Source organism: Nerophis lumbriciformis, linkage group LG24 (assembly GCF_033978685.3).
Source record: "Nerophis lumbriciformis linkage group LG24, RoL_Nlum_v2.1, whole genome shotgun sequence".
In the NCBI taxonomy this organism is placed as follows: domain Eukaryota; kingdom Metazoa; phylum Chordata; class Actinopteri; order Syngnathiformes; family Syngnathidae; genus Nerophis; species Nerophis lumbriciformis.
This window is the reverse complement of record NC_084571.2, coordinates 194,782-212,879: the sequence shown is the minus strand read 5'-3', so window position 1 is coordinate 212,879 and position 18,098 is coordinate 194,782. Positions and strand designations below refer to the sequence as shown.

Genomic DNA, 18,098 nt, shown 5'->3' with positions numbered 1-18,098 from the left:
TGTCTATTGTACACTTAATCTATTATTAATGAATTATTTTTAATATGTTCATTTTGAAATGAAAGCCAAGTTTACATACAGTTTGTTTAAAATACAAAGTGCTATAAGATATTTTTTAACTAACAGTAAATAATTGTGATTAATAATTGTGCTTTTAATATTGATGACAAATAATCGTGTTACTATTTTGGCCATAATCGTGCAGCCCTTTAACAAACAAACTCCTGCTAAAAAGCAGCTTACTGTGATGGAATCGTTTACACAAAGTACCATGTATGATGAGAATGAAGTACAGTGGAGAACAATCATTAAAGCAGTTACTGTGCACACCACCAAGACATGGTGCACGAACAATGAAAAATCCTGTTTTTATCCTCTTACTGAGACTATAGTCCTCTCAATATTTCTTACTTCATTATTTATTTGCATATAACAATATGTCCAATACTACATTTTGATTTAGAGCAGTATTTTATTGAAGGCAGAAGTTTGCACTTTATTAATCTAAATTTTTTGGAGATTATTATTTATTTGCATGCAATAGTCATACATCGAGTCATACCAAAGACTATAAAAATGGGACCCATTACCTCCCTGCTTGGCACTCAGCATCAAGGGTTGGAATTGGGGGTTAAATCACCAAAAATGATTCCTGGGCGCGGCACCGCTGCTGCCCACTCCTCCCCTCACCTCCCAGGTGGTGAACAAGGGGATAGGTCAAATGCAGAGGACAAATTTCACCACACCTAGTGTGTGTGTGTGACAATCATTGGTACTTTAACTTTAACAATGTGCACTGCTGCATCTGATCAATTTCTGTGACTTTCCTTTTCTTTTTTAAGTGTGAACAATGGAGAGGTCCTCGAGAGGTGATCTTGGGATCACTTCCTGAGGATCCTTGATGCCGAGGAATGTTCATCCATCTTGCTATGGTCTGGATAGCCTGCTGATCCTGAACCAGAGCGGGATGGATGGATATATATACAATGTCTGGGTATTTTTTCTAATAACGTTTATACTGTAAACCTTGAGTTGTTAAAGTTTAAGTGCACCTCTCTCCTCAGGTGTGCATGTGAGTGTGTATTAGTGGATGTGTGCTTGTATGAAGGGTTTGCGTGAGCAAAGTATGACTGCTAAGTGTGCTTTTAATTGTAAAATTCAATAAAAAATATTTGCAAAAAAAACTAAACAAAAAAAAACAATGTGCACTGTCCAAAACAGAAGTATTGCCTCGTAGAAGAAGCTATTAAAGGGGAACTGCATTTTTTTTTAAATTGTACCAATCCTTCACAATCTATATGAGAGACAAGAATACAAAAGTTCTGTTTTGCATTCTAATTTGTAAAAATCAGCTTGTTCTTGGTGGCTGGCAATGTAGCTAATGGGGGCAATCAATTCCGCCTCTAAATCCCTTTCAAATGCATCCAAAACCTTCAACAATACTTAATTTACATTCTGTAACCTGTATATTAACCAAGCTGTTACGACATTGTTTTTGTAAGAGCGAAAACTGAGGAACTGTGTTTCTAGCATAGAAATGTCATCTTGCGATGGCATGCTACGGCATTAGCCATAAGCTAGCTACGGCAAGAGATAAGCTTGCTTTTGCGTCAGCAGCTGAATATCTTTTGAGTATGTAATGCACAACACATTAGGACACCAAGCTATACTGACTGAAAAACATGAACAATCATATTAAAGTATCTGTAAAGTATTAGCCCAACATTTCATATTTAATTTGTACACAGCTTGCTCGACAGTGTATGTACTGTAGTTGTACGGTGATGTGCTGCATGTATCATGATCAATATTAAAGTGACTCACTCAATGGACAGTTTTCCGTTTGGTCAAGCTGGTCAGGGACGTTTTCCACCTGATTTTGGGTAAGCACGCCATTTCTGTTGGCATAATTTGGCTCCAAGTCCCAAAATTACACCGCCAAGTCATGCCGACCTCACTCTTTCAGCTTCCGTCTGCTCCAACGTTCACCCTCTGTTTGTGCTCGCTTCTATAACCAGCAGTTCATCCTCCGTATATTCACAGTGTTGGCGCTAGGAATTTTCAAAATGAGACCCCATCAAGTCATAAAAATGGGGTCCCACAGTAACAGTAGCGACAAAAAGTGAGCTGCAGAGAGCCTGACGTTACACTTGCTTTGTGCTGCTGGGAGCCTTCTTCTCCTCAAAAGCCGCCAATGTCATCTTAAATTCTGAAGATCGCTGTCCGTGGGCATATCTAGGATACCGTATTTTCCGCACCATAAGCCGCCCTGGGTTATAAGCCGCGCCTTCAACGAACGGCATATTTCAAAACTTTGTCCACCTATAAGCCGCCCCGTGTTATAAGCCGCATCTAACTGCGCTAAAGGGAATGTCAAAAAAACAGTCAGATAGGTCAGTCAAACTTTAATAATATATTAAAAACCAGCGTTCTAACAACTCTGTTCACTCCCAAAATGTACGGTAATGTGCAAATGTGCAATCACAAACATAGTAAAATTCAAAATAGTGCAGAGCAATAGCAATGTCACAACACACAAAATAAACATAACGCTCACTTTCTGAAGTTATTCTTCATTCATAAATCCCTCGAATTCTTCTCCTTCGGTGTCCGAATTAAAAAGTTGGGCGAATACGGGATCCAAAATGGCCGGCTCCGTCTCGTCGAAGTCATCAGAGTCAATGTTGCTATTGTTGTCCAGCAGTTCCGTGAATCCTGCCTTCCGGAAAGTTCGGACCACAGTTGAGACCGATATATCCGCCCAGGCATTTACAATCCACTGGCAGATGTTGGCGTATGTCGTCCGGCACTGTCTCCCTGTCTTAGTGGCGCAGGTCATCTTGTTGCTTCAATTCTCTTGCTGCTGCTCTATTTCCGTGTTCTACTGCGTGACTTATTGCCTTGAGTTTGAATTCTGCGTTGTACGCGTGTCTCTTAATAGGAGCCATTTTGTGGTCTTTACAGATGTAAACACACAAATGAAATGAAATGTAATATCCGCGCGCTTCTTCTTCTTCTACGGGGGCGGGTGGTTGCTTACAGTAGAAGAAGAAGCGCTTCCTCTTCTATGGGGGCGGGTGCTTACCTTGGCGGTTGCTTACCGTAGAAGAAGAAGCGCTTCCTCTTCTACGTTGAAAAAAGATGGCGGCTGTTTACCGTAGTTGCGAGACCTAAACTTTATGAAAATGAATCTTAATATTAATCCATATATAAAGCGCACCGGGTTATAAGCCGCACTGTCAGCTTTTGAGTAAATTTGTGGTTTTTAGGTGCGGCTAATAGTGCGGAAAATACGGTACATTAAAGTATGTCACAGACATGCTGCCTCCGATCCAGACAACCCCGTGTGTATGGCATTCTGTTTCGGCAGCCGTGTTCCAGTGAATGTCTTTTTCGGTGGCCAAATTTTCTTTGCATCATGAGTCAAATAATAAACTACATGTATCCATTCATACTTTAACTACCTGCTGTTGTTAATGTGCTAGTTGGTGGGTTATGATGTTTATTTTTCCCGTGGTCCGTGAACACTCCATGTTGGCAGAGAATGAGTAAGTGTTGTGTGTCTAGGAGTGAAATACGGAGACAGACGTGTGTGCACGAAGGAAATACTTGTTGGAATTGGGCCTGTTGTTAGCATAAGATTGGCAATAAAAGCTAAAAAAAAAAAAAGAGCGTCAGACTTTGTGTGTCTTCATGTAAAAACCCTAATTTTTAAGGTGTGGTGGGGAAACATGTTGCCGTTGTGCACCGCCACAATCAAATACATTGAGGGGAAACCCTGCAGTATCCCTGAATGGATTGTGTTCCCATTTGTGTGAGTAAGTGGAAAAGGACTGTCACTCTTCACCTGCATGTAGAAACATGCACTGATTCAAAATGCAGACACGCTCACACGCACACGCACACGCACACGCACACACACACAGGAAGAATTTAGCTGGAATGCTCACTTTCTAGAGAACACTATTAGTAATCTTACAATAACAAGGATTATATTTATTTTAATACTGAAATCTGCCTTTTTTGTTTCTAAAATCCTGCTTGCTACTTTGTAACATGTTTTGCAACTGCCACAAACAATCTGCTTGGATCTTACTCATCATCTCAGGGAAAATAACCAATAAGGAGTAAAGATTACTACAATCAATGAGTGCTTAAAAAGGGAACTTCACTTTTTAGGGGTAATTTTGTCTATCATTCACAATGCTAATGTGAGACAAGAACATTTTTTTTATGCATTCTAACTTGTAAATAAACACCAGCAAAAGTCAGCTAACAATGTAGCTAATAGGATTACCTCTATTGCGCCAATAAAGCGCTCTAAAAATATCCAAAAACCTCCATTATTTTATATACATGCTGTATATTTAATAAACTGATGATTTTGCAAGTTTTCCCACTTACAAAGCATGTAGAAGTCTGTAATCTTTATCATAGTTACTCAACGGTGAGTGACAGAATCTCAAACAAATATCCAGAAAATCACATTGTGTTTGTTTAAGTCACTAATCAGCAATTTATTGCATAAATGTACAAACCCCGTTTCCATATGAGTTGGGAAATTGTTTTAGATGTAAATATAAATGGAATACAATGATTTGCAAATCCTTTTCATCCCATATTCATTTGAATATGCTACAAAGACAACATTTTTGATGTTCAAACTGATAAACATTTTTTTTTGTAGCAAATAATCATTAACTTTAGAATTTGATGCCAGCAACACGTGACAAAGAAGTTGGGAAAGGTGGCAATAAATACTGATAAAGTTGAGGAATGCTCATCAAACACTTATTTGGAACATCCCACAGGTGAACAGGCAAATTGGGAACAGGTGGGTGCCATGATTAGGAATAAAAGTAGATTCCATGAAATGCTCAGTCATTCACAAACAAGGATGGGACGAGGCTCACCACTTTGTCAACAAATGCGTGAGCAAATTGTTGAACAGTTTAAGAAAAACCTTTTGTCAACCAGCTATTGCAAGGAATTTAGGGATTTCACCATCTACGGTCCGTAATATCATCAAAGGGTTCAGAGAATCTGGAGAAATCACTGCACGTAAGCAGCTAAGCCCGTGACCTTCGATCCCTCAGTGAAGTGAATTATATTTATATAGCGCTTTTCTCTAGTGACTCAAAGCGCTTTACATAGTGAAACCCAATATCTATGTTACATTTAAACCAGTAAATGTACAGGCTGTACTGCACCAACAAGCGACATCAGTGTGTAAAGGATATCACCACATGGGCTCAGGAACACTTCAGAAACCCACTGTCAGTAACTACAGTTGGTCGCTACATCTGTAAGTACAAGTTAAAACTCTCCTATGCAAGGCGAAAACTGTTTATCAACAACACCCAGAAACGCCGTCGGCTTCGCTGGGCCTTAGCTCATCTAAGATGGACTGATACAAAGTGGAAAAGTGTTCTGTGGTCTGACGAGTCCACATTTCAAATTGTTTTTGGAAACTGTGGACGTCGTGTCCTCTGGACCAAAGAGGAAAAGAACCATACGGATTGTTATAGGCGCAAAGTTGAAAAGCCAGCATCTGTGATAGTATGGGGGTGTATTAGTGCCCAAGACATGGGTAACTAACATATCTGTGAAGGCGCCATTAATGCTGAAAGGTACATACAGTACAGGTTTTGGAGCAACATATGTTGCCATCCAAGCAACGTTACCATGGACGCCCCTGCAAAGTTGACCAACATCTTGGTTTATGGCCACAACCTTTCACAATACAAGTGAGAGGCATGATTTATAATATAGAATTAACTTTCACCAACTAAGAGGCGATGCAGCTGCTCACCGTCTCAATATTGTCAATATGGCAGCATACGCTAGTTAGCTCTTTGTGATCACGGCGCGGCTATAAGTAGTTTGTCTGCGTTAGCGCTTATAATAACAATAGCACTAATACTTGGTTAATATTCAGGTCACAAGATACAAATGGGAGTATTGTTGGATGTTTTTTAGAGGGTTTTATAAGCGGAATAGTGTACTCTCATTGGCTGCTTTGTTATTGCCGTATTTCACAAATTAGAAAGCATAATCAATCAATCAATCAATCAATATTTATTTATATAGCCCTAAATTACAAGTGTCTCAAAGGGCTGATAAAAAAAAAGAAAAACATGTAGAAAACGGATGGATGGATATGTGTTCTTGTCTTACATAGGGAGTGTGAATGGTGGGCATAATTCCCCCAAAATTGCATTTCCACTTTTAAGTGTTGAACAAAAGCCAAACAGAGAAGGAAAAGTACCAACGACAAGAAGCTGAGCAGAATTTGCTTCCTGTCTTTTTCCTGCAGCCGAGGACACACTCCCTCTGCTGGGCCCAGCCCGGCTAGATGGAATGCAGCTGTCAGACAAACAAGCCTTTGTGGGTTGAAACGGTGCACAAAAAATGCAAGAAAAAAAGCCTGTCAGGTGAGGATATTCAACAAGCGACTGAGAATACAAACATCAGCGGCAGCAGAAGAAGAAGAAAAAGAAGGCGGCTCCACTCTTTACCTGAGCTAAGCCGTAAATAAAACACAAGCACACCCACTGAGGGGCGGAAAGAGAGGGGTCTTTTTGGCGTTCCTCTGGAAGGGAGTGAGCGCTGTTGCGGAATGGCAGCGAAGACATACGGCGTGGAGACGGCACTGCAGGCCTCAAATGGAGCACATTTTATGGGAGGGGAATGTCTGCAGAATGTGCTTCATCTCGGGGCCAGATTCCACAGCGCACGGAGGCTGCACTCGCGGCAGCACTTCAATAAGCAGCTTTCCGGCAAAGCACGACTGCATTTTTAGCCCTTGCCAGTGTGACCAGGGACCTTTGAGGGAAGCAGAACCAACACCGCCGTCTGAAGCACTTTGGGGGAAAGCATTAGTCACGGTGCATCTAAGAAGAACGCAACCGAGCAGGGGGGCTGATGTTACTGGAAGATAATGCGTCGCGTTCTCGTCTGTCAACAAACAAGCAGCTTTTGACAGGGATCGATTTCCAACGGCGATTCAGACGTCCATTAGACGAATTATCTGCTTGCCTAAAGCGCTGTTGCAAGAAGCAGACCGCACCCACATCTGAAGTTAAGCATGCTTTCTGCTGCATGCTGTGGCTTGTGGCTTACGTACTGCAAAAGTTGCACTTACACAGTAGTGGACATAACTGAAAAAATCATGTAAAAGTACTAATCACCTTATATTGTGATGTTATGATCCAGTGTTGGGATTGGATAACATTGAGTACATTTTTGTGACTTGCATATTGCAAAGTTGCACTTGCACAGAAGTGAACATAAATGGAACAATCATTTTTAAAGTACTAATCAACACGTTATAATCCAACAGAGGATCATGCAGTGCTGATACGCTACAGTGTTAGGACTGGACATCATTGATTAGATTTACCACCCAAGTGTCGGATTAGGCTTTTTACTTCCAATACAATACCGATATTGGAGCCTTGAGTATTGGCCAATGCCAATATCGATCTGATACGTTATCAGCAGGAATCGTACTTCCTTTCATTATTTTGTAAGGTGCAATGTTAGAAAAGGTAGGTATAAAAGGTACTACACTATTTATTGATCGTCTGGAATGGATGTATGCTGTCTTCAAGTTAAAGTGGAGTGGTAATTGATTTGAAGTAAGTTGAATGATGCTGACAAGTTTGTTACTGGATACTTTCTAATGCACTTCTGCCTTGTAGACTTTGTACGTGGAAGTAATATGCAACTATAATTATTTGATACTTGTTTATATTGACAAATGTGCTGTTTTACACTGCAATAGTGTTAAATTAAGCCAAAGGACACTCATTACTAGGGGTGCTCAAAATTCTTATTGATTCTACTTCAAAATTATTATTATGTATATATATATATTTTAAGAATCTATTTCTATTTTTAGGTCATCCCCATGCTTACTCGCTGCACGTCTACATCATATTGCAAAATTGCACTTGCACAGAAGTGAACATACATTTTGAAAGTACTATTTAAGTGAATTATATTTATATAGCGCTTTTCTCTAGTGACTCAAAGCGCTTTTACATAGTGAAACCCAATATCTAAGTTACATTTAAACCAGTGTGGGTGGCACTGTGAGCAGGTGGGTAAGGTGTCTTGCCCAAGGACACAACGGCAGTGACTAGGATGGTGGAAGCGGGGATCGAACTTGGAACCGTAAAGTTGCCGGCACGGCCACTCGACCAACCGAGCTATACCGCCCCATTTAAGTTCCTGAGTTCAATCCCAGGCTCGAGATCTTTCTGTGTGCAGTTTGAATGTTCTCCCCGTGACTGCATGGGTTCCCTTCGGGTACTCCGGCTTCTTCCCACCTCCAAAAACATGCACCAGGGGATAGATCAGGGGTCTGCAACCCGCGGCTCTGGAACCTCATGCCTCCGCTGCGGCTCCCTTTGGCTTTGAAACAAAATGTCAACAAATACCTAATTTATTCAATTTTATTTTATTTAGTTAGTTTATTTTAATTTAACAGTTGGGGTCCCCACATCTGCGGTCCCCTCCAAGGTTTCTCATTGTCATCCCATTGGGTTGAGTTTTTTCTTGCCCTGATGTGCGATCTGAGCCGAGGATGTCGTTGTGGCTTGTGCAGCCCTTTGAGACACTGGTGATTTAGGGCTATATTAGTAAACTTTGATTGATTGATTGAAAAATAAAACATATTTGAATATATTGTCGATTGAAATGTATGTCACAGCCCCTACGCGTCATCTCGTGCTGCCAAGCAATTGTACTGTTTTTAGCGGTTTTAAGCGAGCAATAGAAGGATCAAAAAAGAGAAACATTTTATTTATTTACATTTTAATTAATTTGCGTCATTGATGACATGGTTGTTGTTTTCCCTTTTTAGTCAAATTAAATATGCCGCAGCTGTATGCCTTCAGAATATTGGAGCGAGTTAATTTTTTTCAAAAATTCATTAATGGGGGAAGGAACAGTGTATTTTTTTCTAATGTTCAAATTCCTTTGGCGATTTGCTTCATTACACCCAGAAACAAAATGTGAGTCGTTTGTTTGTCAAATGTTTGATTTCATAAAGCACAAGTTTAACGGAGTGTTATCTTCATTTTGGGAATCGAACAGAGTTTGCGGCTCTCGGTGGGTTTTATTTGGGGGGAAATGGGCTGAAATGGCTCTTTGTATGCTGAAGGTTGCCGACCCCTGGGATAGATTGATTGGCAACACTAAAAATTGGCCCTAGTGTGTGAATGTGAGTGTGAATGTTGTCTGTCTATCTGTGTTGGCCCGGCGATGAGGTGGCGACTTGTCCAGGGCGTACCCCGCCTTCTGCCCAAATGCAGCTGAGATAGGCTCCAGCACGCCCCAACAACTCCAAAAGGGACAAGTGGTAGAAAATGGATGGAGGGGATGGATGATTACATTTTTGTGACTTACATATTGCAAAGTTGCACTTGCACAGAAGTAAACATAAATGGAACAATCATTTTTAAAGTACTAATCAACACGTTATAATCTAACAGAGGATCATTGATTGAAACTTTTATTAGTAGATTGCACAGTGCAGTACATATTCCGTACAATTGACCACTAAATGGTAACACCCGAATAAGTTTTTCAACTTGTTTTAAGTCGGGGTCCACGTAAATCAATTCATGGTACAAATATATACTAACATCATAATACAGTCATCACAGAAGTTAATCATCAGAGTATATACACTGAATTATTTACATTACAGGGGGTTGATGTGTGGGGGGGCAGGGTTGGAGGGGCGGGGTTTGGTGGTAGCGGGGGTGTATAATGTACCCCGGAAGAGTTAGGGATGCATGGGATTCTGGGTATTTGTTCTGTTGTGTTTATGTTGTGTTACGGTGCGGATGTTCTCCCAAAATGTGTTTGTCATTCTTGTTTGGTGTGGGTTGACATTGTGGCGCATATTAGTAAGAGTGTTAAAGTTGTTTGTATCGCCACCCTCAGTGTGACCTGTATGGCTGTTGAACAAGTATGACTTGCAGTCACTTACGTGTGCAGGCAAAAGCCGCATACAACTTGTTACCGGGTTGGCACGCTGTTAGTACAGGCTGTAGAGGGCGCTGATGGCAGTGCCGTTGCGGCACACCCTTATTGGTGTTGATTGGGTGAAAATCAGCAGACTTTTGAAAGGACAGCAGCCCTGAATTACGGAAATCTCCCAGAAAAATAAGGAAGGTTGGCAAGTATGACGCTGTCAAGCGCCATTCATACAAAACTCGCGGGCCGCAGTAATATTACATTTTCATATTAAGGTGCGGGCCGCAAAATGACGTCTCACGGGCCGCGTGTCTGAGACCCCTGGTTTATACATAGCACAAAGCAAAAAAAAAGCTTTGTATGCAGTGTTATTTCATTTTAAATTTCAAAAGAGTTTTGTGGCTCCCATTGTTTTCTTTAATTTGAGAAACGGGTAAAATGGCTCTTTGAGTGGTAAAGGTTGCCGACCCCTGACATAGTGAGTTCAGATAGCTTAAAGGCCTACTGAAAGCCACTACAGTCTGATAGTTTATATATCAATGATGAAATCTTAACATTGCAACACATGCCAATACGGCCGGGTTAGCTTACTAAAGTGCAATTTTAAATTTTGCGCGAAATATCCTGCTGAAAACGTCTCAGTATGATGATGCCTGCGCGTGACGTCACGGATTGTAGAGGACATTTTGGGACAGCATGGTGGCCAGCTATTAAGTCGTCTGTTTTCATCGCAAAATTCCACAGTATTCTGGACATCTGTTTTGGTGAATCTTTTGCAGTTTGTTCAATGAACAATGGAGACAGCAAAGAAGAAAGCTGTAGGTGGGAAGCGGTGTATTGCGGCAGGTATTGTGCCGGATAACGCACCCCCGCAGTAGAATGCACCCCCTGACTGTTGTGCCGGATAACACAGCCGGTGTTTCATTGTTTACATTCCCGAAAGATGACAGTCAAGCTTTACCATTGGCCTGTGGAGAACTGGGACAACAGAGACTCTTACCAGGAGGACTTTGAGTTGGATACGCAGACGCGGTACCGTGAGTACGCATGCAGCTGCGGCTTCCAAACATTTGATCGCTTGCCCGTACGTGCGTGCCGCTATGTGCATGTCACGTACGTAACTTTGGGGAAATATATGTGCTGTATGAACTTTGGGGGGGGTGAACGGTACTTTGGGCTGTGGGATTGAGTGTGTTGTGCAGGTGTTTGAGTTGTATTGGCGGGTTATATGGACGGGAGGGGGGAGGTGTTTGTTATACAGGATTAATTTGTGGCATATTAAATATAAGCCTGGTTGTGTTGTGGCTAATAGAGTATATATATGTCTTGTGTTTATTTACTGTTTTAGTCATTCCCAGCTGAATATCAGGTCCCACCCGCCTCTCACAGCATCTTCCCTATCTGATTCGCTCCCACTGCCCTCTAGTCCTTCACTCTCACTTTCCTCATCCACAAATCTTTCATCCTCGCTCAACTTAATGTGGAAATAGTCGCTTTCTCAGTCCGAATCGCTCTCGCTGCTGGTGGCCATGATTGTAAACAATGTGCGGATGTGAGGAGCTCCACAACCTGTGACGTCACGCGCATATCGTCTGCTACGTCCGGTACAGGCAAGGCTTTTTTATCAGCGACCAAAAGTTGCGAACTTTATCGTCGATGTTCCCTACTAAATCCTTTCAGCAAAAATATGGCAATATCGCGAAATGATCAAGTATGACACATAGAATGGACCCGCTATCCCTGTTTAAATAAGAAAATCTCATTTCAGTAGGCCTTTAAGAACAAGTATATACATTAGAAATACATTTGGTTATTTACAATCATGCTCCAGTGTTGGGATTGGACACCATTGATTAGATTGTGGACTGAAAGTGAATCTAGACAAGCTAATTATGCCTCACTGGGATTAAAAATCAGACTGCTCCTATAACAGGCGTGGACACCGATAGCACCCCTGAACAGGAAGTGACCACATCGGATTTGTTCAACGTTCACAGAATAGACTTTTAAAGAGAAAAAAGGGGGCATTTTAAATCAATGCAAATGTCAAGGGGGTGCTTTACGGCTCAGGGGTAACGGTTGCTATCAAAGTACAGGCCCAGACCAGCTCAGCCTGGCCCCCCTCGCTCGTTAGGAGACGCCGTAGAGGTTTGAAAACAACCACACGGAACGAATAAAGCATTAAAAACGTCAAATTTAGACGCCATATTTTGTTACGAATGTAGCTAAACAAGGAGCGATTCGGTGCCGTTAAGCCAGTTAGCTTAGCGGTTAGCTCGCCATGCTAGCGATGTAGATACCTGTTCCCTTCAGGGAGCTCGATTCATTCACAAAAAAAAAGCGCAAGGTGTTTTTTTTTAGAACAAAGGCAGCGATTGACAACGATATTTTCAAAACAATTCTTTAAAGAGGAGCGATGAGTCAAATGTATGTTCGTCCACTTACCTTATCCAGACAATTGACTTTTTCCGTGGGGTAGACGACTCGGTTACATCTGTTACACAGCGGATTCATCTTGAACGAAGGCTCGTCTTTAGCTAGCTAGCACCACCAACGACACTGCCGTTTGGCTTTGCCTTTTTTTGGGGGGGGCGTCGTTTCCCTTCGATTCGGCAACACAAGAGAGGTTCCAAACACGGTGTAAAGGTTCCAGCGGGGAATAAAAGAAGCTGCGGTTGTTGTCGCGGTAGCCGCACCACAGCTGGCTGTCAGTCCTGACTCCTCACTAACAGGCAGGCAGGCAGCGGACACGATCACGGCGCCTCCCTCTTCCCCCTTTGCCTCTCAACGCGCGCTCCCGACCAGAGAGGGCGGCGGACGCATCGATACAAATGTCGACACTGGCGGGTTAGTATCAGAACGATACTGCTTTGACGAGGGCAATCACTTGAGACAAACATATGTTTTTTAATGCAGGGGTGAAGTCACTGCCAAAAATCCACAAACACACAAAAATGTTTTTAGTCACGCCCAACAATTTGCAAGTAATATATATACATACATGGAAGTAAAAAAAAACATTCACAAGTGAAAAAAAATAAAAATTCTACAAATTAAAAAAACATTCGCAAGTATGAAAACCATTTTCTGTAAATAAAAAAACGATTCACAGGTACAAAAAACGCTATTTTGCAACGTAAAAAAAATGTTTTTAATTTTCTGCAGCTACAAAAGGATTTGCAAATATAAAATCAATTTTCTTCACTAAAAAAACGATATTGGTTTGACGAGGGTAATCACTTGAGACAAATATGTTTTTATTGCAGGGGTGAAGTCACTGGCAAAACTCCACAAACACACAAAAATGTTTTTAGTTGCACCCAACAATTTGAAAGTAAAAAATAAATAAATATGGAAGTAAAAAAACATTCACAAGTGAAATTTTTTTTTAATTCTACTTATAAAAAAAACATTTGCGAGTATGAAAACAATTTTCTGTAAGTAAAACAACGATTCACAAGTACAAAAAACTATTTTGCAACATAAAAAAATAATTTTAATTTTCTGCAGCTACAAAAGGATTTGCAAATATAAAATCAATTTCTTCAATAAAAAAAACCGATATTGGTTTGACGAGGGCAATCACTTAAGACAAATATATGTTTTTATTGCAGGGGTGAAGTCAATGCCAAAACTCCACAAACACACAAAAATGTTTGCACTCACGCCCAACAATTTGCAAGTAAAAACAAAGAAATTCTGGAAGTAAAAAAACGATTTGCAAGTGAAAAAAATAAACATTTCGCAAATAAAAAAAAACATTCGCAAGTATGAAAACAATTTTCTATAAGTAAAACAACGATTCACAAGTACAAAAAAAACAAACTATTTTGCAACATCAAAAAATATTTTTAAGTATAAAAACAATTTTCTGCAGCTACAAAAGGATTTGCAAATATAAAATAAATGTTCTTCAATTAAAAAAAACGATATTGGTTTGACGAGGGCAATCACTTGAGACAAATATATGTTTTAATTGCAGGGGTGAAGTCACTGCCAAAAATCCACAAACACACAAAAATGTTTTTAGTCATGCCCAACAATTTGAAAGTAAAAACGAAAAGATTCTGCAAGTAAAAAAAACGATTCACAAATGAAAAAATAAAAAAAATTCTGCAAATAAAAAAAACATTATAAAAACAATTTTCTGTAAGTAAAACAATGATTCACAATTACAAAAAAAAACTATTTTGCAACATCCAAAAATATTTTTAAGTATAAAAACAATTTTCTGCAGCTACAAAAGGATTTGCAAATATAAATTAAATTTTCTTCAATAAAACAAAACGATATTTGACAAGGGCAATCACTTGAGACAAATATGTTTTTATTGCATGGGTGAATAACTCCACAAACACACAAAAATGTTTGCACTCACGCCCAAAAATTTGCAAGCAAAAACAAAGAAATTCTGGAAGTAAAAAAACGATTCACAAGTGAAAAAAATAAACATTTCGCAAGGAAAAAAAACATTCGCAAGTATGAAAACAATTTTCTGTAAGTATAACAACGATTCACTAGTACAAAAAAAACTATTTTGCAACATAAAAAATATTTTTAAGTATAAAAACAATTTTCTGCAGCTACAAAAGGATTTGCAAATCCATTCATCTTCTTCCGCTTATCCGAGGTCGGGTCGCGGGGGCAGCAGCCTAAGCAGAGAAGCCCAGCCTTCCCTCTCCCCAGCCACTTTGTCCAGCTCTTTCCGGGGGATCCCGAGGCGTTCCCAGGCCAGCCGGGAGACATAGTCTTCCCAACGTGTCCTGGGTCTTCCCCGCGGCCTCCTACCGGTCGGACGTGCCCTAAACACCTCCCTAGGGCGGCGTTCGGGTGGCATCCTGACCAGATGCCCGAACCACCTCATCTGGCTCCTCTCGATTTGCAAATATAAAATCAATTTTCTTCAATAAAAAAAAAGATATTGGTTTGACGAGGGCTATCACTTGAGACAAATATGTGTTTTTAATGCAGGGGTGAAGTCACTACCAAAACTCCGCAAACACACAAAAATGTTTGTACTCACGCCCAACAATTTGCAAGTAAAAACAAAAAAATTCTGCAAGTAAAAAAACGATTCACAAATGAAAAAAAAAAAAAAAATTCTGCAAGTAAAAAAAACATTATAAAAACAATTTTCGATTCACAAGTACAAAAAAACAATTTCGCCACATAAAAACATATTTTTAAGTATAAAAACAATTTTCTGCAACTAGAAAAGGATTTGCAAATATAAAATGAATTTTCTTTAATAAAAAAAAAAACGATACTGGTTTGATGATGGCTATCACTTGAGACAAATATATGTTTTTATTCCAGGGGTGAAGTCCCTGCCTAAAATCCACAAATACACAAAAATGTTTGTACTCACGGCCAAAAATTTGCAAGTAAAAACAAAGAAATTCTGGAAGTAAAAAAACGATTCGCAAGTGAAAAAAAAAAATCTAAATTCTACAAGTAAAAAAAACATTCGCAAGTATGAAAACAATTTTCTGTATGTAAAACAACGATTCACAAATACAAAAAAAAACTATAAAAAATATACGATTGATTCCATATTTCTACTCTTGTGTTCATATAAAAAGAAAGTAGGTTACCTGCTTTGTGAAGTGAATTATATTAATATAGCGCTTTTCACTCGTGACTCAAAGCGCTTTACATAGTAAAAGCCAATATCTAAGTTCCATTGAAAGCAGTGTGGGTGTCACTGGGAGCAGGTGGGTAAAGTGTCTTGCCCAAGGACACAACGGCAGTGACTAGGATGGCGGATATGCACGATTTTAGCTGCCTGAAAATGTACCAGAGTGGAGACTTTGATATGTACAATATAGTAAAGGGAAAAGAGGTGTTGTGTGTTCTAATTGATATTGTTTATCAGTTTATAATTATTTCCCCATATCTAACATTGGAACACATAACATTCCACAAGCAAATATGCATGGCTTTGATTGTGTCTTGTTTCGCCAACCTTTTTTTGTGTGTGTGTGACATAATCAAGGTCCAACAAATCAGATTTTTTTGTCTCCATCTGTTCTGTATTGCAGTCATTGACAGGCCTCAGGGATGGAGGGATGAAGGGATGGAGGGATGAAGGGATGAAGGGATGGAGGCAGGAGGAGGTTGAAAGAAATCAAATGCTTTCACGTTTGCACACAACTGCTATGTTGGACTGTAAGAGGTATCAACATGTAAGAGGTATCAACATGTGTTTAGACTGACACCTGCTGCTGATACGCTTGCTGCACCTGACATGTTTCATGCATTCACTAAATCACAGCCAAGAAGAGTAACTTGTGGGGTTCCACAAGGCTCGGTATGGGGACCTAAGTTATTCATACTATATTTAAATGATATTTGTTCAGTATCTAATACATTGAAATGTATTATGTTTGCAGATGATACAAATGTATATTGTTCAGGAGAAGACTTGAAGGAAGTAATAGAGGTTGAGTTGATTCAGCTAAAAAAATGGTTTGATATCAATAAGTTAACATTAAATGATAAGAAAACTAAATGTATGGTGTTTAGTGGTGCAAGGACAAATTGTGAAGCACAATTAAAATTAAATCAAGTGGAAATTGATAGAGTATATGAAACTAAATTCTTGGGAATAATAATTGATCATAAATTATGTTGGAAACCGCATATTAAATATATAAAGGGAAAAATATCCAAATCCATTGCCATTCTTTATAAAGTAAAACACATGCTGAATAAGAAATGTCTGCATATGTTATATTATTCTTTTATTTTTCCATAATTAACATATGGTGTTGAAGTTTGGGGAAATGTTTATAGAACAAACATAGACCCAATAATTCAACTCCAAAAAAGGGTCCTTAGAATAATACACAAAGTGTGCTACTATGAACATACCAATCCATTATTTATAAGTTCTAATGTGTTCACATTTTCAGATATTGTGTTTTTAAAAACAATGGAAAAGATGTTTGGAGTAAAGAACAACAGCCTTCCAGCTTGTATTCTTAGCTTATTTCAATTAAGAGGAGAAAACTACAATTTACGGGGATATTGATTTTTGAAATAGGTAAAGCAAGAACTAATATAAAATACAAATGTATTTCAGTTTTAGGAGTTAAATGGTGGAAGAAGCTCAGTGATGAGCTGAAGACATGTACTTCTTTGTTAAGGTTTAAGAAAACATTGAAAGGTGAAATAATTGAAAATGATAGAATATAGTAACAATTACTTTCATCCCATTGATTTTGATTTTTTTTTTTTTTAACGTTGATGTTCCAGGTAATCTTATTTTCAGTGAAGGTTTAGGATAGGCAAATATAAGCTTTGGCTTCAGCCTATTCCTTTTTCGGTCATGCGTTTTCTTTTCTTTTCTTTTCCTTTTGTGTGTAAATGTGTATGATTGTTAAATATGTATAGTCTGTACTCTTAAACTGCTCACACAAAATGGTTAATGGTTGATTATATGACCCAAATAAACTTATTTCATTCATTCATTAACTTCCTATTGTCACTTCTACATTCTGACCTAATTGTTTATTAAACACACAATAATCCATCCAGAGTACTTTAGGACATCCTAATAATATTAAATAAAATATATATTAAAAGTTTTCTCATTTTGTAACCATTTGATTTTTTTTTTAGCTTTAGCACGGCCCGATTATCTCATCCTTTTCTGTGTTCTTGCTTTTAATTTCATTCATGGATTATGCCACGGGCCTGTTAAAAAAAACAAAACTAACTGCGAGCTGCATCTCTGGTTTGCAAATTGGACACCGATTGTTTACTTCCGATACAATACTGATATTGGAGCCTTGAGTATTGGTGAATTCCAATATCGATCTGATACGGTATCAGCAGGAATCGTACTTCCTTTCATTATTTTGTAATGTGCATTGTTAGAAGAGGTAGGTTTAAAAAAACACTACACTATTAGTTATTGATCGTCTGGAATGGATGTATGCTGTCTTCAAGTTAAAGTGGAGTGGTAATTGGTCTGAAGTAAGTTGAATGATGCGGACACGTTTGTCACTGGATATTTTCTAATGCACTTCTGCCTTGAAGACTTTGTACGTGTAAGTAATATGCAACTATAATTATTTGATACTTGTTTATATTGACAAATGTGC

At 39.1% G+C, this 18,098-nt stretch overlaps 1 protein-coding gene across 1 annotated transcript in view; it reads right to left on the bottom strand.

Moving 5' to 3' along the window:
* Positions 1-12,792, bottom strand: part of lasp1 (LIM and SH3 protein 1) — a 66,217-nt gene extending 53,425 nt beyond the window's left edge. Inside the window, exon 1 of the mRNA XM_061981286.1 lies at positions 12,436-12,792. Within this exon, the coding sequence (XP_061837270.1) occupies positions 12,436-12,504 (69 nt within the window). The 5' untranslated portion in view covers positions 12,505-12,792. The remainder of the gene's footprint in view (positions 1-12,435) is intronic.
* Between the last annotated feature and the right edge of the window lie 5,306 nt (positions 12,793-18,098).